Source organism: Ascidia mentula, chromosome 2 (assembly GCF_947561715.1).
Source record: "Ascidia mentula chromosome 2, kaAscMent1.1, whole genome shotgun sequence".
Taxonomy (NCBI): Eukaryota; Metazoa; Chordata; class Ascidiacea; order Phlebobranchia; family Ascidiidae; genus Ascidia; species Ascidia mentula.
Genome location: NC_138567.1, coordinates 10465131 through 10489948, shown reverse-complemented (window position 1 = coordinate 10489948; position 24818 = coordinate 10465131). Strand labels below are relative to the sequence as shown.

The 24818-nt window shown below is 39.0% G+C and overlaps 4 protein-coding genes and 2 non-coding genes across 6 annotated transcripts; 3 read left to right on the top strand and 3 right to left on the bottom strand.

The window, feature by feature from the left end:
- Positions 1-1257: 1257 nt before the first annotated feature.
- On the bottom strand, positions 1258-7982 carry LOC145890584 (uncharacterized). The gene is made up of 10 exons (XM_082981698.1): positions 7794-7982; positions 4669-4911; positions 4217-4366; positions 3825-3981; positions 3491-3627; positions 2906-3137; positions 2437-2735; positions 2219-2296; positions 1760-1918; positions 1258-1426 (listed from the first exon to the last, which is right to left on the bottom strand). Exons 1-10 carry the CDS (start codon positions 7948-7950, stop codon positions 1410-1412), a joined length of 1629 nt encoding a protein of 542 aa, XP_082837824.1. The 5' UTR covers positions 7951-7982; the 3' UTR covers positions 1258-1409.
- Positions 7983-9396: 1414 nt separating this feature from the next.
- On the bottom strand, positions 9397-11078 carry LOC145889687 (uncharacterized protein C8orf76 homolog). The gene is made up of 3 exons (XM_082980686.1): positions 10332-11078; positions 9747-10163; positions 9397-9685 (listed from the first exon to the last, which is right to left on the bottom strand). Exons 1-3 carry the CDS (start codon positions 10707-10709, stop codon positions 9563-9565), a joined length of 918 nt encoding a protein of 305 aa, XP_082836812.1. The 5' UTR covers positions 10710-11078; the 3' UTR covers positions 9397-9562.
- A 66-nt stretch (positions 11079-11144) lies between these two features.
- LOC145890536 (symplekin-like) lies at positions 11145-24782 on the bottom strand. Its single transcript, XM_082981643.1, has 29 exons — positions 24544-24782; positions 24209-24405; positions 23993-24119; positions 23797-23919; positions 23516-23718; positions 23355-23452; positions 23132-23244; positions 22900-23070; positions 22534-22740; positions 22069-22227; positions 21892-21988; positions 21709-21827; positions 21536-21629; positions 21369-21455; positions 21103-21292; positions 18670-18865; positions 18328-18475; positions 17804-17885; positions 17239-17417; positions 16720-16891; positions 16495-16619; positions 16167-16285; positions 15412-15528; positions 15072-15200; positions 14309-14536; positions 13762-13939; positions 12762-12848; positions 12101-12268; positions 11145-11378 (listed from the first exon to the last, which is right to left on the bottom strand). The coding sequence occupies exons 1-29, from the start codon at positions 24673-24675 to the stop codon at positions 11314-11316; spliced, it is 4110 nt and encodes a 1369-aa protein (XP_082837769.1). The 5' UTR covers positions 24676-24782; the 3' UTR covers positions 11145-11313.
- Positions 11710-11781, top strand: Trnae-cuc (transfer RNA glutamic acid (anticodon CUC)). Its single transcript has one exon. It is a non-coding gene; the product is annotated as a tRNA-Glu (tRNA).
- On the top strand, positions 12649-12720 carry Trnae-cuc (transfer RNA glutamic acid (anticodon CUC)). Its single transcript has one exon. It is a non-coding gene; the product is annotated as a tRNA-Glu (tRNA).
- LOC145890537 (uncharacterized) lies at positions 18987-21030 on the top strand. The gene is made up of 6 exons (XM_082981644.1): positions 18987-19133; positions 19206-19389; positions 19659-19791; positions 19917-19996; positions 20059-20134; positions 20385-21030. Exons 1-6 carry the CDS (start codon positions 19105-19107, stop codon positions 20504-20506), a joined length of 624 nt encoding a protein of 207 aa, XP_082837770.1. The 5' UTR covers positions 18987-19104; the 3' UTR covers positions 20507-21030.
- Positions 24783-24818: the final 36 nt, after the last annotated feature.

Genomic DNA, 24818 nt, shown 5'->3' with positions numbered 1-24818 from the left:
TGTAAGTTGTAAACGTCCTCGATTTTACATGCTACATTCGTTGGTCATACATCTGTAATATTTGGCGGCACTTGGCGTGTTGAACTAATACCAAACCTAAGATATTTTCAGTCGAACTCAGCCAATGGAGTGATTGGAATGAGTGCTCAAGCAGTTGCGGAGGTGGAATAACTTCGAGATATCGTTCCTGCCGGCCCAAAATTACCCCAGGGCACCCGGTTTACAAAAACCTTACCGAAATATTGGAACTAGTGGACGAAAACCCAAGGTTAGCATTGTTAAAGTGTTTTGATATTTTAATCTAATTCGGTGTCAAATTTTTTTCTACCTTTGAAAACATCCAGTCGCCTATTAAGTTCGAAGAGGTTTTTGTAGTTTACAAGCTACAACCGCCCTAAACTTAAGAGGGACTGATTTTTATTATTTCCAAGCAATCCCTCGTGCTGTTGAAAATGTATGATGCGGTTGATATCATTAAATTATGCGGATCATTTTATGTTGCTTAAATCGGTGGTGTTTTGTTTCATCTTTGATACGTTTTTCTATTCAGCAATTCTGCATCCATTTCTAAAACACACAAGATATTAAAACGTCGAAAGGTTCCCATCTCCTACCACTATCAGTACCTCGTAGATTGCAATCATCCCTTTGAGGAAACGAAGGAATGCAACACAGAAAAGTGCACTAGTAAGCAGATTAAACCATAACAATTAAGGGGAAATTTGGTTGTAGGCAGCATTTTTATTTCAGTCAATTGAGCTAGAGAGTTTGGTAAATTTTATGGTTTAAGTCTTTGATTCTTGTTATAGTCAAAAATTTTATGTTATTATGAAAAATGTTGGATGTAAAAATATACAGCAAAAATCTTTCAGATTCTTCGGACCAATGAATAGCCGGGGAATGCCAAACTTAAGGCAACTACTGCACCACTATTTCAAAAACCAACTGATGTTGAAAACGTCTACGATATTGTTGTACATATTGCGTTAAAACGCACGTTTCATTAAATTTTGATGCATGAATTCGAGTTCCCTAAAACCGCTACAAATCAGGTCAGCTTAGCTCGTATGAAGCAAAAGGCATTCTAATAGGTACACGAAATTGTGGAAGGCTATATGGTCGTTACTATAATGCTAACTATGCCTGCGCGAAAGTATACTCACTTGCTTTTAAACCTTTAAAGCTTTAAATCATGCGTTTTTGTATGTAGAGCAACAACAAAATTCGTTGACAAAAAACACTGGAGGGTCTGATCTTAGAGTCAAATGTCAGTCTATGCACACAGGTTTATTGGGAACATTCTCCAACAGAATATGTACATGGGAAATACACATTTGTAAAACGTCTGAAAGACTTGGAAGCCAAACAAAGACTTTTTGAGTTAATCTCGTCAGTAAACAGGAAATCAGTTATTCTTCTGGTGAGGCTAAAAATAAATAAATTAATTTTAAATGACATTCAAATCGCAAGCGGAAATTACTTGTATTTTGGGTGCGAAAAACGATATTTTTAAGTCAAATTTGTTTCGATATTTACATCAAATCATGAAAAATACCACCCGATTAAAAAAAGACCACTCCTCAAGAAAAAAAAGCTGACCTCATTATTCAACAATACTCGCTTTCAACAAGTTATATAAGGGAAAACCTAAGTTATTCGTCGTTATGTTGTTCCGATACATAAATTTCGCCTACAATTCGGCATCGTCAGTATCACTTATTTAAATTTAATTCAGTTACTCGCTTCCATGCATACTTACGAACACTGTTGACGCATTTTCTCCCACAAGCTGTTGCGCAACACTTGTCGCCGACCATACACTCGGTGTCGCTGCTGCATGAATCGTCACATGGAGGTGGAGACGGCCCGTTTGCTGACAATGGAGGAGGGCTTTCGAATGAAGGACACACGCGAGGCGCTTAACACATAACACAATGTTAAATTGAACATTTCAGTTCCAAAAAAATTATTCAAGAAAATCAGATTACAATCTGTTTCAATGAATTTGAAATGTGTTGGGGTTGTGAAAGCATTAAAGGGATTTTTACCATCGTTCGACACATAATAAAATATTTTAATTACAAACAACTGTCAGCCTTTTTCAACATACAAGCAATATGTTCGTAAGACCAATACTATTGCAAAAACAATTAACTTCACACAAAGATCTGAGCTATCATCTTCAGCAGTACTCCAAACACTATAAATGTCAACTAACCAGGAATTTTATTGCATTTCACTGGACAAGCAGCACCACTGGTGTAACAATCTACGGTGTCCAAAGTACCTTGGCAACCTAAAAATCACAGTAATGTTTGCAAAATATGTTAAATACGGCAAACCAGTCGTAATGTCCGTAATTGGCAAACGTTGATTTACAGTGAGAAAGCAATTATTTCATCCCCCAAAATTTATCACCGCCTTAACGGCACTTACGGCAGGGAAGTTCTTGGCCGGGACTGGTCACAATTACTGAACCAAAACGGCAATCTTCGCGCATATCAGGTTCCTCTTCGCTCCCCGCGGGAGTAGCGCCTTCTAGTGGCAGTTCCCTTTCTTCTGCCGCCTCCTGTTCCTCATCGATCAAATCCATTGTGGTGGTTTCTATTGGTGGAGGTTTGGTTGTGGTGCTTGTTGGAGGAACGAAGGTGGAGTAAAAGTTTCGACCGTACCCCGGGACGCCACTGTTGCCGACCGCGGCCCCAATGTGGGACGGGGGGCAGAGTAACGGCATTCTGTTCGACAATAGGACGTTATGGTCCAAATGTGGAAAGCTTATTAAGTTTTAAAACAAACCAGCATTTTTATGACGACTAACAGTCTGAAGAAAAAGGCAAAATCTGTGTTTAGAGTTTATATTAATGGCGCCCCCTGCTTTTAAAAGAGTGCTTGCTGTGTGACTTACGAGTAGCAGTTTCCGTCGGAGCCGAGCAGTGGTCGCAACAAGGGACAACCGCAACCCGACTCACATATTCCGTTGCAACCAGTCACGTGACCGTAGAGGTAGTTGGTCAACTGATACTGGCTTGCGAATGGGTGAAAGTTTCTGGGACTGTAATACGGAAAGGCGACTTGAACCCTATTGCAGTGATGCGGACATGGCTTGCATGAGTAATGGATCTGATTAAAGGGACAAGCTGCGAAAAACAGCATCACGGTTATTTGTTTGGTGGTTTCACAAATGCCTTGTTATGGACACGTTCCGTGTAATACATGCCACTGTAAGATTATATCGCATATGTTTGCATGCTGGGCTTACTCTTCCCGGCAAATCAAGTGTACGAACTAAAGGATGTTTATTCTGGCAAAGCAATAAATACTATTTTAGCAGCATTTTAGAAATTTTTAAAAAGTCAACCTGTTCAAAGCATTGCACCAGCAATTATTGTAAATAATGTAATGATATTTTTGTGTGTATGTGTCTACAGTGTTGGCCTGCACAGATTCTAAACCACTTTGAAGTGAAAAAAGTAAGAAGAAAGTAACTTACACGGACAAGCATGGTTGTTGCAATCTCCCGAGTCATACATGTTGTCAGTACAAACCCTCATGTATTGGCTCAGGTAGTGGAAGAGAATGTTTTGGTCGTTCAATGAAGTTGCGTAGTTGTACAATGAGATTGGAGCACTGTGTGCAACATACACCACGAGGTCATAAAATGATTTGGAGCACTGTGTGTGATTATCATCACTTTTAAACACATATAATAAGAGTATACCAACTTCTTTTTTCAAAATACACACAACATACACCACGAGGTCATAAAATGATCTTGGTTTTAAACATCTCGTTAGGAAACATTGCGAAGAGGTCAAATCACTCACCTTCCTTGTGGTTTCATTATTCCCAGTACGTAGTTAAGTTTTTGATATTCAGGATTTGTTGAGTTGAGAGCGGGTTCACACTTCCGGCTTCTCTGCGTCAAACCGCCCCCACAGTCACGTGAACAAGAACCCCATTCACCCCAGTTTGTGAGTTGAACTAAAAATCAAATTGTAAAAGTTCTGACAAAACCAACAAAAATTGTCAGAGAGCTGATGAAATTTTGTTGGTGTTTTAAATGAGAAACAGAAACAATTAATCTCTGCACAAAAACTTGTTTTTGGTTCTAAGATAAACATCTAAAGCAGCGACAAAAACTTGCAATGACTTAACATGGGTACGGGCCAACAAGATTTGGTTTAGTGCACAATGTAGCAAATGAAATGAAACTTACAGCACGGCTGAATGTTACACCTCCTCATTTTTGAACGTTGAAAGTTGCATTTGGTCTGATCTTTGGATTCGACACAAGTGCGTGTTGTGTGTTGACTTCCACCTCCGCAAACTCTATCACATTCTCCCCAATCTCTCCACTCCGAGGTAACTGCGGGATTCCAGTCAAATTTTATTGCGTTTTAGGCGTGTCCATATGGTGGAAAGTACTTTAAGAAAGGTGTGCCAAACAAATAAGAAAAACCGTAAAGGCGCCTTGCTCATAAAAAGTGCCATGAAAAACGTAGGAACCTAACTTTAATTTTTGTTTTGGAAAATTGCTTTATAAAGCTCAATTCGTTTACTGTGGTGGTTTAGTTGGCAACAAATATTTATATCCTGTACCATTGTACAAGGTCTCAAGGGACAAATGCGAACAAACAGTCGCACAAATTACTAAAACATCAGGCTTACCGCAGGCGCCAGTGTTGCAGGGCTTCTGTTGTATCTCCACCTTGTATCCGGTACCCTTCCAATAGCGTCTTATCAGGTCTATTGGAGACCTTCGACCATTAGACGACGGACCACACCTATATGTAGGCACTTCCTGGCCACCGTTGGCAAGGCAACGTCGCGTGCGTTCCATCATACCACCGCCACAAACTTTATCGCACTCCGTATAGTTGGACCATTCCGTATATGCGTACCGCACCGGAACTGAAAGGAAACATAGTAATTATCTAACAGTGACAGAAAACCAAGAAGAATTAATAATTACAAGACAGTTAAAGAATTGTGGATGACGCACCAAAGGTATGTTGTAATCGCAACATTGTACTGTACGGCCAAGTTTAAGAAAGACTAACTGTAAATTTACTGGGATTTGGCACAATAATCTACGAACACTATATGCGAAAACGATAGTGTTGTTCATCATATTCGTATGTCCCACTGTCAGCACTTTTTGCAAAGAGGACTTTAACATTATGATACCCCCTATAAAAGTCACATATTTATACAATGCAAATCCCAACCGATACTCACACGCAACGTGTCAAAGGTAGATTCATGAAAGGTCTACTTTGGAGCAAAGCGGTCAATAACAAAGGTACAAAAAACTACGCAACAACATCGAACGAGACAATTTATAGGTCACTACAGTGGCTGTCACGAATAGAAAAGAGTTGTGAGAATATTTTAGTCGGGCGCAGCACTTTGCGTCAATCACACAAATTAATGATCATTTTAAACATGCAGGTCGCGGCCAAGTTGGAATTCCTTTGGTTTCCTAATTCAAAAACACGAGACTGACAACAAATCAATATGTAATTTAAATATCAATCACTTATTTTAGACTGTAAGTATTTTCAGCTTTAAAACATTGCGATTTCAATGCAGAAACTATACGGTGCGACTTAAAAATGCATTTAAAAAATAACCATGGCCACTAGAGTTCAAATATAAGATGTGCTTAAAAACCTTTTCACTTCACTCCGTGTCAAGTTACAATTAGGTTCACACGGAAACGAATCGATCAAGAGCATTTCCGTAAGTAATTACAAAAGGGGCTCAGCACGTTCTTTCACAATTACCGCCAATGCACTGTCACCGCAATGCACAAACTACCATTGCACACAATTATGCAACCATCAAAAAACATTATTCGTTCTATCTGTTGACGCTTTGGACGCCTAAGTGAGTGGTTATTACATCAAAATAATATCAACCTTGCATAATGATGGTAAAGTTTACGTCCAAACGTGTCAAACATTTTTTCCTGGAATTGTTTTAGCTGAATATGTATATTTAGAATATCCGTGTATTTATTCGCATATCATTTTCTACACTTTCACGCCAACTTTTGCGATTAAATGGCAAAGTTTGGCAGTTCAGTAATGCGATTTGACATTTGATTAATGTAGTTCATGAAGGTGCTGAGCACGACTTGGAAATCGTGAAAGAAATCGTGGGTCGTTGACGAGCAATCAACAATGATTGGGTGACTTCCTGAGAATTTGGGACTTTTCCTTTTCGCGTCAACCTCAGTTTGATCACAACGGAATTGACAAACCAACTTATGGTCTGGATTATACCAAAAGATATTTCTAAGCTGTAAGGAATGAACTGCTAAAAAAGTTTTTCACACATTCGAAATTTCAAAACAATTTTCATTCAAGTTTACAATATCTGCTAATAACGAACACGAAAAAAATCAGCCATGAAAGCCATTTGTTAGATTTTCCTTGATCTAATTTGGACACGACTTTAAACCGTAACAAACATAAGTTCGTCAGCACCTGTGTAAAAAGCTACAACAAATGTAAACCAATGTACATGCACTGCGGGCGATGAAATTGGATTTTCTTCTCATTCTGCGCCGTCTGACGCATTCGGCGGTAAGCGAAGTTTCGGTCAAAAAGTTTTACGACAAACAATTGTCTCCTCTTCTTGTAGATTATACGAAGTGGTTGATTTAATCTAGACGTGTTTGTTTGTGTTGCGTCTGGGGTAGATGGCGCACATAAAGAAACCCCAGTGTTACGGATAAATTGTTTATTGCACCGTTGGCCACACGTACATTATGCAATCTTTTTATGTTTATACATTGTTGCCAAAAGTTGATTTAAATGTTGTTACGTTTGTTGGGGGTTCAATAGACGTACTGGCTGTAAGTATTGTCATTTGTTTCGCATATGTGTTTTAAATGTATACAATATTCACTTAACATGCATTTGCATGCGTGAAATGTCAAGTGCGACATTCCCAGTAATGTTTTCGCGAAAACAATCTCGAAAACAACCGTCACCCTCGCTGACTCATAGCCTGCAGCGAACGACAATCAATATTTTGCGTCATAGGCATCGCGTTACGTCGGGGAGATTGAAAGTTGTGTGTGCGGCGTGGGAGAATTACGGCGAAGGGGTGTGCGCAAAGCGGAAATTGAAGTGGACAAAGTAGTCGGACGTACAAATAACGACCACCACGCCTAACTACCAGGGTTACCATCAAGATGGACTAAAAAATATGCACGCTGCTTTTTGATGCCGAAATATGACAACAGGTTTTTGATTAAATTTACGATCGTGGTTTTTGTAAATAACAACGGGGTCGGTGCTATTTTTTTTTACAGGGGCAATAAAGACGTAGATTCATGAGAGGTCCAATTTGGAGCAATGCGGTCAATTGCAAAGGTATAAAAAACTACGCAACAACATCGAACAAAACAAGACAGTTTATAGGTCACTGCAGTGGCTGTCACGAATAGAAAAGAGATGTGAGAATATTTTAGTCGGACGCAGCACTTTGCGTCAATCACACAAATTAATGATCATTTTAAACATGCAGGTTGCGGCCAAGTTGGAATTCCTTTGGTTTCCTAATTCAAAAAGACGAGACTGACAACAAATTAATATGAAATTTACATATTAATCTCTTATTTTAGACTGCAAGTATTTTCAGCTTTAAAACATTGCGATTTCAATGCAGAAACTATACGGTGCGATGAGCGCTTTGGATAATGCATTTAAAAAATACCCATGGCCACCAATATTCAAATATAAATTGTGCTTGAATGGCTAAATCCCATTTACAAATCTTACCTGTAGTGTTTCGCGGTCTTACAGGATCAGGGAGTGGTAAGTTGGGCAAGCCGATAATTGTGAGGAAATCCTCAAGGTTTCTCGGCTGTTGGGGATAACGGTAAGGTGTAGCGAACGTGGAACAGAACAACGCAAAAAAGGCAATAAGTCTAAGCATGATTGTTGGTGGTTGTTGCACACCTGGAGAAAAGACTTCAAAACGTTAAGTGAAATAACTTAATTATAGTGACGAGGACAGAATCGAGCAAATGGCTGTTCTTTCCTCGCCTTTAAGACAGCGGATGGCAGAATGCTGTGGTTGAATATTTTGTTAAATAAGTTACATTGATGATTTGATTTCCTAATATGTTTGCACATTCTGTTCGCAAGTTTTAATGTGATGAAATACAAGAAGACGGTGAGTAAAATGCCTGACGAAACAAAGCAGTCTAACCAAAACACCACTGCTTGTCCTTCTTCCTCAATGCTGCAACATGGCTCAAAATTAGATAAAAAAAATATTAACTCGTAACTCCTAAACATCTACATCTCACAGTTGTCTTCTCGATAATTTTTTTTCTGCGTCTCCAAGTGCTTTGTACGGCCTTCTGCTTACAATGAACCGTCGTCCTGGTCTTTCATCGACATATTATGACCGTGCAACGACTGATGCCTTTTTCATCGCCTGTCGCCCCGCGGGGCACGTACAAAACAAGCTCAAGCTGAACTATTTTGAAATTATCCAAAGATTCGTGATAAATAACGCTGCGTTGTTTTGCCATAAACCTCAACCCGACGTCTCTTGATTTTGTCGCTGTTCAGCGCATACCACCACAAACAAATGGTTCCACACTTGCAGGTTTTAATATAAAGTAAACCATGCAAGTTGATCAAACTAAAACTAATTGGCTTCAAACATTATGTGCGGTAGGTTAAAAGTGTAAGGTATTACCAAATCTAAACCATAGACGAAGACAGGAGATGTCTCGCCCATTTACGCCTCGGGGCTTCTGCGTCATCAACGCAGTCAGGATACGAGCGATTGTTCTCGTTCGGTTTTGATGCGTTGCCACAAGTTACGGCGTTTGTTTAATTTCTGTCCGAAGCGATCTGGCAATGAACGTGTGAAACGCAATACAATTTTTGCGCATAGAACGAACAACTCTCAATTGCTTGCGGCTATAGGCTATTCGTTTAATCAATTGCAGAATGCATGCATGCAAAACTTTGGATAATTTTTTTGCCGTTTCTCAGCACATTTGTATGTGAATCGTATCCAAGCCGAAAAATAATCAAAATATAAACCGTTTTTGCCGAATGTCAATATCCTGAGGAGACAAAAAATTTAAAAATTTCGACCTTTCACTCAAAATCCAAAAATATCCCGACGGAAATGCTTACCTGCCCTCAAGCTATGTTCTTAACTTTCATCAAATCCCTTCAGGGATGTAACGAACAATGTTTTATCCATCCACGATTCGACACCTTGTGGTGCAAAGCGCCGGCAAAAATCCTAGGGGCAAAGCATTTCCAGATCTCAAACCATTGCCTGAAGCGCCAATAGCCGTTAATACGCACTATATTTTATGTCAAATGTATTTTGTTTTGCACAGAAAATGTGGTATGTTGATGAACAATAAATAATTTACTAGACATGAGCCTCGGCAAAACGTAAGGTGTATCGAATCAAGAGTCCATTTTATATCAAAAAACATCACCATACAAGTAGTTGTGCAAACAGCAGTAAATAGCCCCAAGACGTTTATTTAATGAGTACACTATTGAAAACGTCAAAGGCATGTGTGAGAGTGGTTTTCATCCACTTTCGCCCAGTTTAGAATACACGATTCAAAGTCGACCAAAACCATTGGATTCTTCATGTCAGTGGACTTCTCCAGCAATTGTTCAACGCACTGAAATACATGGAAATATTGTTAATGTGGTGTAAATATAGACGTTGTGTGCCAAACTTACTCGTGAGAGGTCGAGTTTTCCCCCTGGAATGGACTCCAGCAAACGCGAAGCATTGCGAGAAAGTTCTAGAGCGTAAGTTTTTGAGAATGAAGTTGAGAATTGAGCCTGTCGGGTCGCTAACATTTCCGCCAAGCCGAGGCATATTCGAGCAAAGGTATTTTCAACACCCGTAAGACTTTCGCTTTTTTTGCAGTTATTGTGAATTGCCAGTGTTTCTAAACCTTTTTCAAAACCGGTTTCATCCTGTGCAAGACACGACTGACCCAGTTCCAGCCACCAATCGGAATACAGAGGGTGTGTGCACAGACCGCGTTTTAATGCCAGCTGATATTCCTCGGCGAAGCCACAGGCACGGTAGACTTGCACCCCAAGGAAAAGCGAAGGAGTGCGCTGTTCAAACGTACTCGACGACGCTATCTGAAAAAACGAATACGGTTCGTCTCATACCAAAAAATCTTTTATATATAGTTTAGGAAATTGGCAAACGTAGTTTGTCCAAAACAAAAAAGGCCACAAACCTTTAGGATAACAAAATCGACATATATGTATGGTGATTTAAAAAGCCCAAGTTTCAATATTACTTACCAGATCTTCGGTAAAAGCGATTAACTTTTCTTTAGCTGTATTAAGTTCGTCAAGTCGCAAAAAGCACCAAATTTGCGACTCCTGAGCGTCTTTAAGCAACGTTCGATTTGATGTTGGGACAGCGTTAATACACTGTTCGTATACTTCGGCGGCAGAACGAAATTCCTCTTTGTAATACAAATAATCAGCTCGGTATTTCAGCACTTGTGGCAGGTCTTCCTTTTGGGATAGTTGGAACCACGTGGGCGTTATTACGTTTGGTTCAAATGTTATTCTTGCAGCTGATGCTTTTTTTACTTTTGTAGTTTCACATTCTTCAAATAAAGAATCGGCGAATGTCAATAGATCATCGTTGTCCAAGTCGTTATTTTGCGACATTATTTCACATAGGGTTCATTACTATAGGCTAACAACTTTAAATACAAAAAGGTCTGAAAGAAACAAGGCAACAAAGCAATTGAATATAAGAGCAAAGTTTTCCTTTAACAATACTGACTGCACCCAATGGTCTTGCTGATCGCACTTAAAAAGCAAAGCGGGGAAGCTAAATGGAAATTGCCTTGAAACAACCCAATTACATTAAGTGCATCTACCAGTAACACACTATAACTATGTCAACCAGTGCTTTCAAAGTAAACGGGGTTTTCACATTTGAATACGATATTTAGTTTCCTAATGTATCCAGCAATAGATACATGTTAAGGCACCAACCCCGCCTTAACAAGTGACGACCGACCTTTAAAGGGTAGCACATGCCGCCTCCTTGCTCAGTATATACAACAAAAACCTGCACCACATCATCAATAAGCGTACACTTTATTCACGCATATTTGCGCAAAAGCACGAACAGTTACAAAAACGGGAACAGACAGCACCGACTTTTAAGACGAAAAAATGTGGCAAATTGTCGTTTTCTGGCTGCAGATTTGAATTGTGACCGAAACTTTTAAATGGACACAAAAGAAAGAACAGTGTATATTTATCAGCTCTTTTCCTCTGGTCTTTCGTCTTGGGTAGGTGTTGGACTGCGTTGTTCTCTTTTCACCTCTACAAATACACAATACATAATTCATGAATAAATTTCAAAATCACTCAAAAAACAACAACAAAACGCTGTACTTTAAAGCTTATCCCAATAATTAATATGTATGGATACAGAAACAGTTAAACATAACATGATAAACTTCAGCATTAACATGTTTTACTGCTATGTTTCTTAAAACAGCTACACCCAGTTCTTTACAATGTGTATACATTATTTTGTAACTACACGGACAACGCAAGCAAGTCATTTTAAATCTAAACCTATCTGGAGAAATTGCTCCCGAGATACATAGGTTCGGTATATAAAACAGCTAACGCCGCCTAACACCATGTCTCCCAGGTGGTCTAGTGGTTAGGATTCGTGGCTCTCACCCACGCGGCCCGGGTTCGATTCCCGGTCTGGGAACACTTTTTTTAGGGCAATTGTATTTTTACACAGGGCTTTGTACTGCTAAGTGCTAAAGTATATTTAACACCAAAAAGGTTACATGATGACAACGAAAGTGCATATACAACTTTTAACCTTTGAAAAGAGTTTTTTTCAATAATATACTTCGAGATGTAAAATTTCGCATGTTGTAATTGCAATATTTAAACTAGAAAAAAATCATTTAATTGGTGCTGGTGTTTGTCCATGGCTGGAAAGGCTCGTTTTTAAGTGTAATATATATAGGCTACATATATATACATACATATATTCAAAAACTGTATTAGTATTAACTTACCTGGAACTTGTTGTAACAGTTGTGGTGGCACTACCCCTGGTGGGGGAATCAATACGTTATGGGGTGGCAGACCGTATGGAATTGCTACACCGGGTGGCAGAATAATTGGTGGTGGACCTTGGGGTAGTTGGGTTAGCACTGACTGTGGCAGTGGAACTGGGCCTCCAACTGAAATACGCAAGTTAATTAGGTTGTTTGATATTCATAGGCGTGTTATAAGAAATGAGTTAAAAGATAACAGAGTTTTTCTACATATTGATTTTATGCAACAGGATATGTTACAAGCAAGAGTTATAACCAAAGTACTAAAAAGTTTTAAATTGGTGATAATGGTACAACCAACCATGCAATACAACTTTTTATTATATCAGGCACAAATGTCAACATAACACCATACCCTAAATTTACAGGTCTTTTAAACATAAAATGTAATGTTTATTGTGCCATAATATTGTAATGCTTTTATCAAAAAATATAGTGTGCTTTTTTGGTCTCTTTTGATACGAAGCAACAAAATTAGACGTCATTACAGAACTATAATCAATGTCTCCCAGGTGGTCTAGTGGTTAGGATTCGTGGCTCTCACCCACGCGGCCCGGGTTCGATTCCCGGTCTGGGAACACGTTTTTGGCGAGCGTTTTGTTAATTTTCTAATACATACCTACAAAAGTTGACGGAGCAGCAGCAGACACAATTACTGGCTTTGAATCGACCGAAGAATCCACTGGGTTGTTTTCCTCAACTGATGCTACAAAAAACGCAAGTTATGAGAAGGTTCCACAACCACATTCAAACCGTTGCACGACACGTGTGTATTTGCTGAGGGCTTTAAAGGTATATTTAAAGGTGTTTTCAGATCAAACTCTGTTATGAGATGTGTAATTATCGAACCGCAAACTTTGCGTTGTGGACATATCTAAACCTTGCATCAGCGTTTGTGAAAAATGGAAATAATGAACTAATTATCCACTTCACTCTGCTTGGGAGAAAAAGATTTTTTTGGGTATAATATTACGTAACTGTAATACACTAAACTTGTTTGTTTGCAGATTTCTTAAAAAGCAAATCACAGTTATTTAGCTTAAAGAAGATATCACCCACAAGACAGTATATGTCGAACTATTACACGCCTAATGTTACCTACAGATATCACCTGGTGATTTAGTAAGCTATGTGGTGATCCACGGTCACAGACAGGTGTTAATCGCACTAATCGCAAATTTGTAAGTAATAATTTATCTACCAAGTACAGGTGTATGTCTAACAATCACCTTTCACCAAAAATGTAACAAGACTCCCAATCAATCAACCACATACAAATTACCTCCATTACTCACAGCTTAACGTTTGGTTGGTTTAGATAAGGGCTTCTCAAGCTATGGGAACACTATTTAGGGTTGCAAAATTAAATTTTGGGTGGACGAAATACATCGGCTTATTGTAGGAACTTATTTATTTCATGTTTTCAGTCGTGTAGGGCTGTCCCAATATACTTTCCACAATACACAATGGGTACACACATTAGCCTCAATGTTTAAGGTATTTTAAATGTCTCTTTGGAGAGACACCGGTGCAGACTTAATTGTACGCAGCTCCCAAACCTAGTTAGTAGGCAAGGTTCGACCTGTGAGTTTGGAACAGATCGGTGTAATTTTTTTTACCTGGCAGTGCGTCCATTGCACCTTCGGCAATAGATGGTGCTGGTGTTGTGTCCATGGCTGGAAAGGCTTCTTCACCATCGCTGGCCCTGGGTTCGTCCTTAACATTGCGTTGTTGGAAGTCAGCGAGTGCTTTAGCCCTGTCCTTTTGTTCTTGAGCACGACGTTCCGATTCCTTTTCCTGGGTTTCAAAGGTAGATGTTCGTTTAATTACGTTACATGCAGCATTGTGTAAACAAGTTAACGAAGATGTACAAATATCTTGTGTATATTTCATTGTGCCACGAAAGAAACAACTTAAAAAAAATACGTGGGGGAAGTCGATATCGTTGTGTAAGGGTTTAGGATATTGAATGTTTTAATAAAAAACGTAAAGATCCAAACAAAATACTAAAACGGGGTCGAAACGCAAATAGAGAAACGCCCACAAGCTGTATTGTGAACGGGACCCCAGTCCCTGACCTTTAGGAAATACGGTAAGAATACGTTTTTTCCCGAGCCAAAGAAACTCCTGGTGACGAAACAACAAGCCAAGTTGCGCAACTCTTACTTTTTCCTCTTGTTTTTTTCTTATTTCCTCCTTCGAGGTCGCCTCCTGCATCTTTCTCTGCTCCTCTTCGACGCGCTCAAATTCCTCCGCGACTCGCTGTTGCGCTTCTCTCTCCTTGGCTCTCATCTCCTCCAGAACTCGTTGCGCTTCCCGAGCTGCGACTTCCGCTTTCCTTTGTTCTGGTGTCGATTCCAGAACGGATATAATGGCCGGCGAAATGTGTTGTCGCTGTAACGAAAATGTTGGATAAGAAACGGAATAAGACGAAACTCAAATAAAACACAAATATATGGCAGTGGCCAACGGTTAAAAACTACACCCGAGTCCAGTAATTTGTTGAGGTAAATACAAGTGATTGGCAATTTGCACACTTTAGCCGAATAAACACGCCTTTAACGGTTTTGCTTGGGTTGCTGTAACCACATCGTAATTTTAATTTTGCCGATAAGATAGTTTGGCTGTCAGCAATTGTCCATGCAAATAACTGTATATGTGTGAATCTGATAGTGGATACGTCACTAAATACCATAACTCTGTATTATAAAAGATGGGATAAGTCCTTGTTATGGTTTCTAGGCCTGACAATCGACAGACAAACAAAACTTCGTTTTTACCAAAGCTTGACTGTAGGGAAATCCTAATTAGGCAGGGTTAGAAGATACACAATGCAGCCATAAGTTAAACATTAACTTTGATTTGATCCACTCAGAAAATAAATTACGCAACACATGCGTAAGAAGGCACGAGGGTTTATGACTTTTACCTGTTGCGGGGTGAACTTGTTAACGTACTGAAGAAGGGGTTCTCTTAGGTCGCTTAAAGTTTCAAATACGTTCGACAATTGTGCTGGCGGGAGCTGAAGTAACACTTGAAATGATTGTGGCTTCATTCTCTGCGAAGTAAACACATCAACATAACTTATTGCTGTCAGACATAACGTTCAGTCAATTCAAAGCTCTTTAGACAACAAAATATTTGTCCCGATAAAGGTCGATTGAATGACGACAGAAACGTTTTGCCAGGAGAGCTTAAAATTTACTGAACATCAACATAAGTTATGTAACTTTCGGCATATTTGTGGATGGAGATAGAACGCCGCTAACCTGGCAACACCTCACGAAACCTTCCCAAACCTTGGTTTGCTCCCACACCCGTTTCAGAATCAACCTTTGCAAAACGTTCATTACGAATCCAGAAAGCCGCGGGTAGGTTATGAGAGCCTGAAAAAAAAACACATTTGGAAGAAAATGTTATTTGTGTAACAGTTTCAGGTGTAAAGATATTAAATAATGATTTGCTTTCTTGCATGTTCTTTGAGCAGAAAAATCGCATCGAGTTGCTGTAGGCAAGCAAGTCGATGGTGTTTTGCCTGTATATTATTTTAACCTGACAAAAAGTTAATAAAGTATATAGGACTGGAATCAACTCCATTGGACAACTAAAAAAGGCGACGATGAAAAAGGGTAAGTTTATGTGAAAGCGTTGCTATTTCGACATCAGTTTGAATTTGAACGAATAAAAATGGCACAGGTTTTCGCTTTCCAGCGGACAATCAAGACTGTGCCTTACTCAGCAGAAAAGCAAACAACCAGCAACACCAATGGCGAAACCAGCCATTGAACCAGATAGAACCAGCCACTAAAACAAACTTTCAAAAAATGGCGCAAGAGTTACGATGGTAGGAGTTCCTTCCTCCCACGTGGCACGTAGGCAGTTTCGTCATTCACACCCATTACAATGCACAACCAATTGATCTACTCTTGTGTTTAAAAGCTAAATAGTAAGGCGGACTGGGATCATTTCGACCGGAAGGTTAGGTGCTGGTAAATTGTATGACAATACGCAATATAGGATGTACCTGAATAACTGTACGCATCAGCAACGTTGGCATGGTGTCTTGTTCGACCAACTGGTTTATAACCGTCACAAGCACTTCCGAAGTGTATACCGCCTTCTCAGCAAAACAAAGGCTTGTTGCTAAACAACAAAAAACAACAGTCTGCTACATTGGAATAGGTACTGGAATACGTAACTGGTATTGATGTTGTATTCAGCATGACCAAAATATCTTTTTTATAATGTAGCAAACGCCACAGCTACAAGTCAAGACCCATTTGGAAGTTTTGTTTAGTATAAAAGCCAAACCTTATACAGAGTCAGAATACCGGACAGACATACAACAATACCTTTAATGACGCATTTCACGTCGACTTTTGTTGGGTCAACGTTATGGAGCGCCACAAGTAGTTCAACTGGACTGAGGGCGCTCACTGAAGGTTCTGAGTCCTGATGACGTTGCACTCCTAACAACCTTTGAGCAAAAACAATTGTCAAATATGATGCACCTTCGGATACTAAATAGCAGCTTGAAAGGTTAAAGCTATGATCCTTTACAATGACAAAACAGTTACCTGTTGAAGACGCCCTTCACGACGGGTGGGTTTAATCGTATAAGTTTAGGAAGCGCAAGTAGAACTTCCTGTTTGTTCAAACCATTGAGTACTGGAATGAGAAATCGAACGTCCGGAACGCGTTTTTGATAAAGTTCTCGAACGCGACAAACCAAGTCGGAGGAAGGATGTTCTGTAGAAACGGCCGACAAGTGATGAAAACATTCACGTTTCGCTATGTGTCGGATAAAGGGAGAGGGTAATAAAAAACATTATTGTACCTACTCCTTCCAATGCTTTTGTTTCGAAAATTGTTTTTTGTCATGCTATTACCAGTTATAAAAAGTTTCTAAGGGGCTGTAAGCACGAAAGCGCTGTGTTACATAAAATACTCTAACTTAGTTAAATGAACGTGTGACACCAAAGTTGCGCAAATATTGATTTTTCCGCATGCACGGAACAACCAAGTACGCACAGGCAAAAAATCGCAACTCAGACACATGACCCAATAAGGCAATACGGTTACCGAACACCCTATACCTCTATCAGTCAGGATATGCAACATCCGGGTGACTAATGTTTCCGCTCCTTTGGGACAACCCTCGACCATTTTCAATAACTCGGGTGAGGCCATTCCCATCCCATTTACTGGGGGTTCAAGAGCTCGTAGTACGACGCGTTTAATGTCAGCGTTCGCATCGACGTAGACGTCGGCCAACCTGCAAAGTTTAAAAATAATTTCCAAATGCTGCGCCATCGCGACTGTAACACGTTGATCAGGGTTGAAGAACCGGCATCGGCGAAACTGACGCTACTAGCCGAAACCGATTTCACCATCGTTTGTGCAAACGTCGGCCAACCTGCAAAGTTATGGGAGGTCTGCGGAAATGACAATGGCCACGCATTGCTTTAATTTGCTTGGATCAATATGAGGCGTGTTCCCCAAACAACTGTAAGCGATAAGTGTTTGCCCCCTTACACACTACCACGTGACAAGGTACATACACGGCATTTACGCAACCACGCGATTTCACAACCACCAGTTCTTGTACAATGGGTACGAACCGTGGATAACCGCAACGGTCATAATCCACATAGAACTTACTTGTGAATTAAAGCGTGGTTTTGGGGTAAAAGTGCCAAGAACAATGACATGCACTGCTTCATAACCTCCTCTGTCCATGTTTCTGCAAGTAGATAGTAATGTGGAAGACAATGCAAGCAAAGGGGTTTTAGCAAAAACCATTAAAAATGAAAAGAACGTGTTGAAATAATACGAATGAAAATCAGGAGGCACAAAAACAACCGGTTAAAACCAGTACGAAGTCACCAGCCGCACCAGACGAAACCAGTTTTCAAGCGGGAAATACAAGATCCAACGCGAACCTATCGCGGGCCGGCGGGATCTGGTTTATTTTAGTGTGGCGTCGCTTGAGCAAATACGAAACCAGTAACATACCATCGGTGCAAAGCGTGTGTCCAAAATTCTCAACTATGTAAACAAGTTATGTACATTACAAAGGAAAACGACAGGTAACCAACTTTCTTTCTACAAGACATAGTTACAATGATAACGACACTGACAGTAATACCTGATTTTTATCATGCCCACAAAAACGAACGACTTACTGTCCGCGGTTTCCGGTGGAAGTAATTCTGTAGGAGGTTCATCGTTGGTGAGGTAACCAAGACTTGTGACAGCATATTGCTCGATATACTCCTGTAGTTTCCGATTTTCGTAAAGCTTCTTTGCAATCTGTATCGCTTGTTTTCGAACCTGATACAAAACACGAAATGACTACTTACGTAATTATTCAATGGCTTTGTTCGAGCGGAGTGGGACAGAAAGGCAACGGTCGAATGACTTTATTGTGTTGGTTTTGACGTCACGGAAAAACACTCGATGGACCAATACTTTTTAGGCATTACAGGGCATATAACACCAGTTTCACGTAAACTTCACACACGAACCTTTTCAACTCGATAAGAGGCAAGGTCTAAAAGCACGCGGACGAACTGCATACGTCTGGGCGGTCTCTTAGCAACCAAATCCTTGAGTAACAGAATTCCAGCATGCGAACGACGTTCATCTTCACAGTATGTTTTAATTAACCGCACCACGTTTTCAGTGATCAAAGGGGCTTGCAGGATAAGTTTCGCAAAAAGTCTAAAAAACAGAAATGGTTTTTGAAATTTTATTCAGGAAAATCCCACGCGCCCCAGTCAGGGCAACTTTAGGGGAATAACCTGGTAAAGAACCAGGTTAAACTTGAGAAGAATGTTCCAGACAGAAGCAGAGGCACTTATAAGAGTGCTAAACCAGGAGAAGTAGCAATTACTTTTTCCTGTTACCTTTACTGAAAGTTTATCTTATAACAGCAACAAACTTCAGTGCTAACATCAAGAATGAAGATTATACTTTCCTTGATGATTTGGTAAGTGGTATAGTAATGGTGTTGTTTGTGCCATGGTATGTAACTGACCTTATTATTATTTATATCTGTTAGTATGGGAATGCTGGGAGGACAAGTCCTCTCTCAACAATCAACAGAAAACACCACCCATTCTACTGGCAATAACACACAAGTGCTTGACAAGGAAGAGTTAAAACTTGTGTTTCAAGAACTACGTTCTCAGTTTTTTGAAGAGGACATGACCTTCATTAATACCTTGATTACCAACAAGTTAAGAGTAAGTTATTTCAGTGCAAGGTGATTCTGCGCCCGTTAAGAGCACTATTAGCAAAGATCTAGCAGAATCACCATATATTTAAATGGGGATAAGGGGAAGATAATGGGAAAACTTTCATGCAATAATAACATGCTTCGTGTTGCATCGCAACAACTCCAAAAACGGCTCACAATTTGCGAACTGCTAATTTGAAGCCTGATTTATTTCTGTTACAAAAACTACCTATAATATCCTACTAAAAAACTCTAATATGCTGAATATATTACTAGAAATTCATTCGGAAAACTGGACATTGCAAAAAATTGGGAGCCTTTCACTACTACGATTATGAAATTGATCGTTGTGAACAGTGCAAAGGTGTTTGTGCGCAAGAGGATGTTACATGCTGGGCGAACTGCCATGGTATGTGAAAATAAATAAAAGACTAGTGGTAAATATATAATTAATAACAATCAATTGTTTGCATTTACCTGCACTTTTACATTATATTGTAAAGCCTACTGTATAAAAGCACTTTTTAATGTCAGATTTCTCGCTGTACCAAAACATAACAAGCCTTATATGGAACACAAACCAACAGATGCAAAGAAAGGTCTCAATCAATCAGGTAAGCAAAATAAGACAAGAATGTAATATTTGACATTTATACATATTTGTGTTGCACTACAGGACCAACAAGAAATTACAGATACACGCACTTTTGTCTTGCTGGGATTATGGATTGTTTTGATGCTGATAGTATGTGGTAAGTCAACTTATTTTAGGACCCGTTTTATCAGTTCAAGATTACAGATAAAATAGAAATATCAGAACTATAGACAAGCACAACAGCAAATTATTGAAGCTAAAATACAATGTATATACGTCTCTCTTGCTGATCAATGCCTACAAATGTATATACTTTAACAAAAGCTTTTTAGACATAAAAAGCACAGCGATACTAACCTTACAAAGTAGTACCAGACATACTTGTTTTAATTCAAATTTTGTTACAGGATTGGGAATCATTGGCTTTGTTAAATATAAGGAGCTACACAAACAAATTCAACGTAAGACAACGAGGCCCTCTGGTGATAGAGTGAACCTCGTTCATCAAGAAGAAACTACTCAACGATAACTTTTTTGAAAATTGTAGCCATGGAAATGAACAAATCCCATGGTGGTAGGCACTTTTACCACCATGCATTTTTTTTTCGTTTTTACACTGAAGTTTGCAATATGTTGAAGTTGTGTAAAAAAAGCTGACATTGATGCTTTCAGGCATTTTAAGAATGCAAATGGGCTCATCCTGCTCTCCTTGCGAAGGTTGTTGCACGGCAACAAAAATATCTTTGCATTGCAAGAAGAGCCTTTATGTGATAACAAGGTGTAGCAGTTCAGACAAAAATTTTAAACTGTGCGTTCTTGGTACAGACATCTTTTAATACTGGCAATTTGTAAATGCACCTGGTTTTACACACATTATTTTTATCAATGCACAGCCATGTTGGAAACATGTGTGTTTATATCGGCTGTTTAAATGCATTCATGCACAGGTACCTTAACAAAATGTCTACACAACCGTACATTGCATCCAACTGAATATACAACTTTTTTTCTTTGAAATTAATTTTTTTGTGCTGTTTTCTAAATACAACTATTTATAAACAACAAAAGTGTGGGTGAAGTTGTTTAGTTAGTAATGAATATTTATGTCTATAAAATGAAGCTCACCCCTCTCTTGCATCGTGTTTGTCCAAAAGTCCTTGCAGCAATCCAGTCAGACAGGCATCATAGTTTTCTTGTGCAGCTTTGTCATTAGGCCCTCTGCTGTTTTCCAAAAAGATGTTGAACTCTTCGTACAGCCATTGAAATGCCAATTGGGACCGATTCCGCAAGTCAGACAGGATAAACTTTGCCAAAGCTATGAAAAATAAGACTAATATATAACTACTGTAATAGACCACAACTGTTGATAGAATCGATTTTTGCATGCTTACATCTATGGAGATCCCCACCAAACTGTGCCACCAGGCTTGTGAGTACTTTTTGCCAGCGATGATGAACACCACCAGATATTGCAGATCCTAAAACAAGCAATAAATTGTCAACACAAGCAAGGCAAATTGCGAACAACCGTGTTATATTATTTTATGCGCTGACTCACGTTCGGACTTGAGAACTCTTAGAACCGACATTTTTATGATGCGATCTTTTGCCTCAATACTCAGTGGCTTGGTAATACTGGCTAGATGAAAGCCCTGCAATAACCACATTTGTTAATATATGAAATGAAAACATAAATATTCTGTTTGGTGAAGTGGTAATACTATGACTTACTTGCATTCTTCTTTGAAGACCTTTGCTTGGAACAATAGGTTGTACAGGTTCAAGCATTACTTGTTTTTCCAAGACAGCTTCCTCAGGTTCCTTATTTTCATCATTAGCTATAGTTCCACCTATGTATAGAAAGGTTACCAGAGTTTCCTTGTGATTACTTTGCTTAGTAAACATAATTCTGACCTATTACAGTTTGAATAGGTACTGAGGGTTTGTTCTTTTCAATTTCCATTTCTTGTTTTTCTCTTTCTGCTTGTTTTTTAGCTTCTTCTTCTGCTTGCTGCATGATAGTAATGATAGTTTAAGTTAACAAACAAGCTCACATTCTATGAATTCTCTTGTAAAATAAGGAAAGTATACCATTTCCGCTGCTTGCTGGATGCCTGACCCAATACCCACAGCTGTCATTTGAGTGGCAAGAAGTCGGGCAAGATGCATGATTTGTTCCATTGTTCCAGCTGACTCAATAGGGGTATAGGATGCTTGGAATGCGTCTGGAATCTTGTCAGGAAGCATAACCTGAAAAGTTAAAAATACATAACTACAATTATGTTTATCATATTAATTAGAGTATTTCTGTAGTTTCTGGTGCAAAACTTTATTTGATTTTGCAAGTTACTCACTGTATCAAGTGTGATAAACTACTAGATAGCACAAGAAACCATGGAAGTTTAAAACCAAAGGCTGACATGGCATACGGTGGAACTTTTGTTTCATTGTATTGTTAGAGTTGGTGTATTTCAACTATTTTAACCAAAGGCATAAATAAAACAAAGTGAGACAGATAACATCACTAAATAACAATGATAAAAAAGGAATACAAACCATGCTCAGTAGGACAAGATTGGCAACATTTTCTGGATTAAGCAAAGGAACAAGTTCATCAGCAGTGATGTCAATTGCTGACACCTGATGTTGTGGTTTCACACTCTTTGGCAAACTGCTAGGTGCCGTCTCTTGGCTGGTTCCTGGCTCTCTCGAGCTTCCCGGCTTGTCTTCATCATAATCATCCTCATCATAGTCATCTTTCAACTGAAGAAAATAAACATTGTCAGTACTAAGTTGGGAACACAACTGGCGGTTCTGTAAATCTTCAATGCAAACAAAATAGCCAATGCAAAATAGTACTTAAAGTTCCAATGAATTTGAAAATAACGCAGTTTTTTAATGGGATAAATAATAATGTTAAACCTCTATTTTAGGTTTCTTGCTTGACTTTTCTCCACTTGAGTCTTTACTGCTTTCTAGTGGACTCCTTTTCCTTGCCACAGTTTTCTTTTCTTTTACGGCAGCAGAAAGTTTTGGCATGTTTCTAGCAATTTCACTGGCATTTGTGCCGAGATCATAGAGCAAATTTGTAATCTAGAGCCAATTTAAAACAAATTTACTGATTTGCTCGTACACACCTAACAAATCTTAATACCTGTGGGTGAAATTCAGTGGAGCCAGAATGTCGAAGCAAGTTCATCAACTGCATTTTGAGGTGCTTCCTAACACTTGTGACTTGGGTTTTGGCTAGTGTAGGTGGAAGGTTTGCTGAAAAAAAAAACACTCTTTCAAACGGAGGTGCAATGCTACCTTGAAGATCAAAGTAGGGTAAAAATGTATAACTGTCATCACCTATTACATAAAAACAGCCAACTTACCATGTAGCATCTCAAACGCCTCAACCACTGATGACATGAAGTGAGGGCGCTGCTTGGCGATGGTTGTCAAGGTACCCATTGCAGCCATAAGATTAACACTAAGAAAAAACAGCAGCACCATTATTCATATGATTTATAGTTTCTCATTTCGGCATAAGTACCTGGAAATTGCTGGAGAGGACAAAAATTCAAGCATTTGCTGCAAAGCTTTTTGTCCGGATTGCAGCAAATCAGCTTTGAGAAGCACCAGGTTGTTGCCTGGAATCTGATCTAGAGAAGAGAAACTCTCCACTTTTTTGGGGATCTCCGAGTGTCTCTGCCGCTCTGACAGAGTGAGAACCACTTTTTCAGCAAACTTCACCGACTGCACAAAATATTTAGTCAATCTTGGAAATAAGGAAAATGACGATTACATGACAAAAAATTACATCCATGTATATACCTGGGTTCTAACACCGTCATTTTCAGAATCCAGCATGAAATGAAAGATGGTGTCTTGAATATCACACATTGTTTTCCAACTAGCTTCAAGCAGGTTCTTTGATGCCTTGCTGTTGCTTATCCACTAATGGAAAAAATAAAGGTAGTTTGACAAATAAGAAGGATTTAATGGAGATAAACTAAATGAAGAAACTAACTTGAATACAGAGTCTGTAAAGCTGAGTTGAAGACTGAATGGCTTTTTTCAAAACATTAACATTATCATCGACCAACAGCATGTAAAAGTTCGATAACAACTTAGACAGCAGTTCTTGATCCTTTTTGCTGCAAGAAAAGATTTTATATTTCAATAACCATACTTTCTCCTATGCATATATACAAATACGTACATAAAGGAGAAAAATTAAGCTTACCAAGCCTCTTCCATGAATCCAACAACAAATTTCCTTACATCTGATGACCTGTCTGCTTGAAAAGCAACCACTTCATCCATGAAGTTATCAAGCAACCCTGGCTCCTTGTTAATGACTAGTTCTTGCACTTGTTGCAACTTTTCGACCTTTTCCGAGTCCTTTTTAGCCATTGAAGCTTTGTTTAACAAGTTGATAACCTGTATTATATTGCAAAGTTTAATTACGAATATAATCTTTTGCATTGGACTTATTTTAATTTTTTGTTCATTTATGACATGCAAGTAACTTTACACAAGTGACGAACAATGTTACACAAAAACCTTCCATGCAAGCACCTGGTCGAAAGTGGAAACCTTTTCTGTTTCCTGACCATCGTCAGTTTCAAATTCCATTGCCGACCTGGAACTCAATGGTTCTTTTTGTCTTTGATTTCTTGGGTCACCTCGCTTTCCCAGTCGGGGATCCATTTTATAATGGGTAAATTACCACCACAAATTGACTTTACCACATATAATTGATTATTTAGTTTAATAACAACAGGTGAAATAGAGTTTTTCATACAAGATCTACAACACTGCTCTACAAAAATAAAAAAAAACAGTTTACCCGA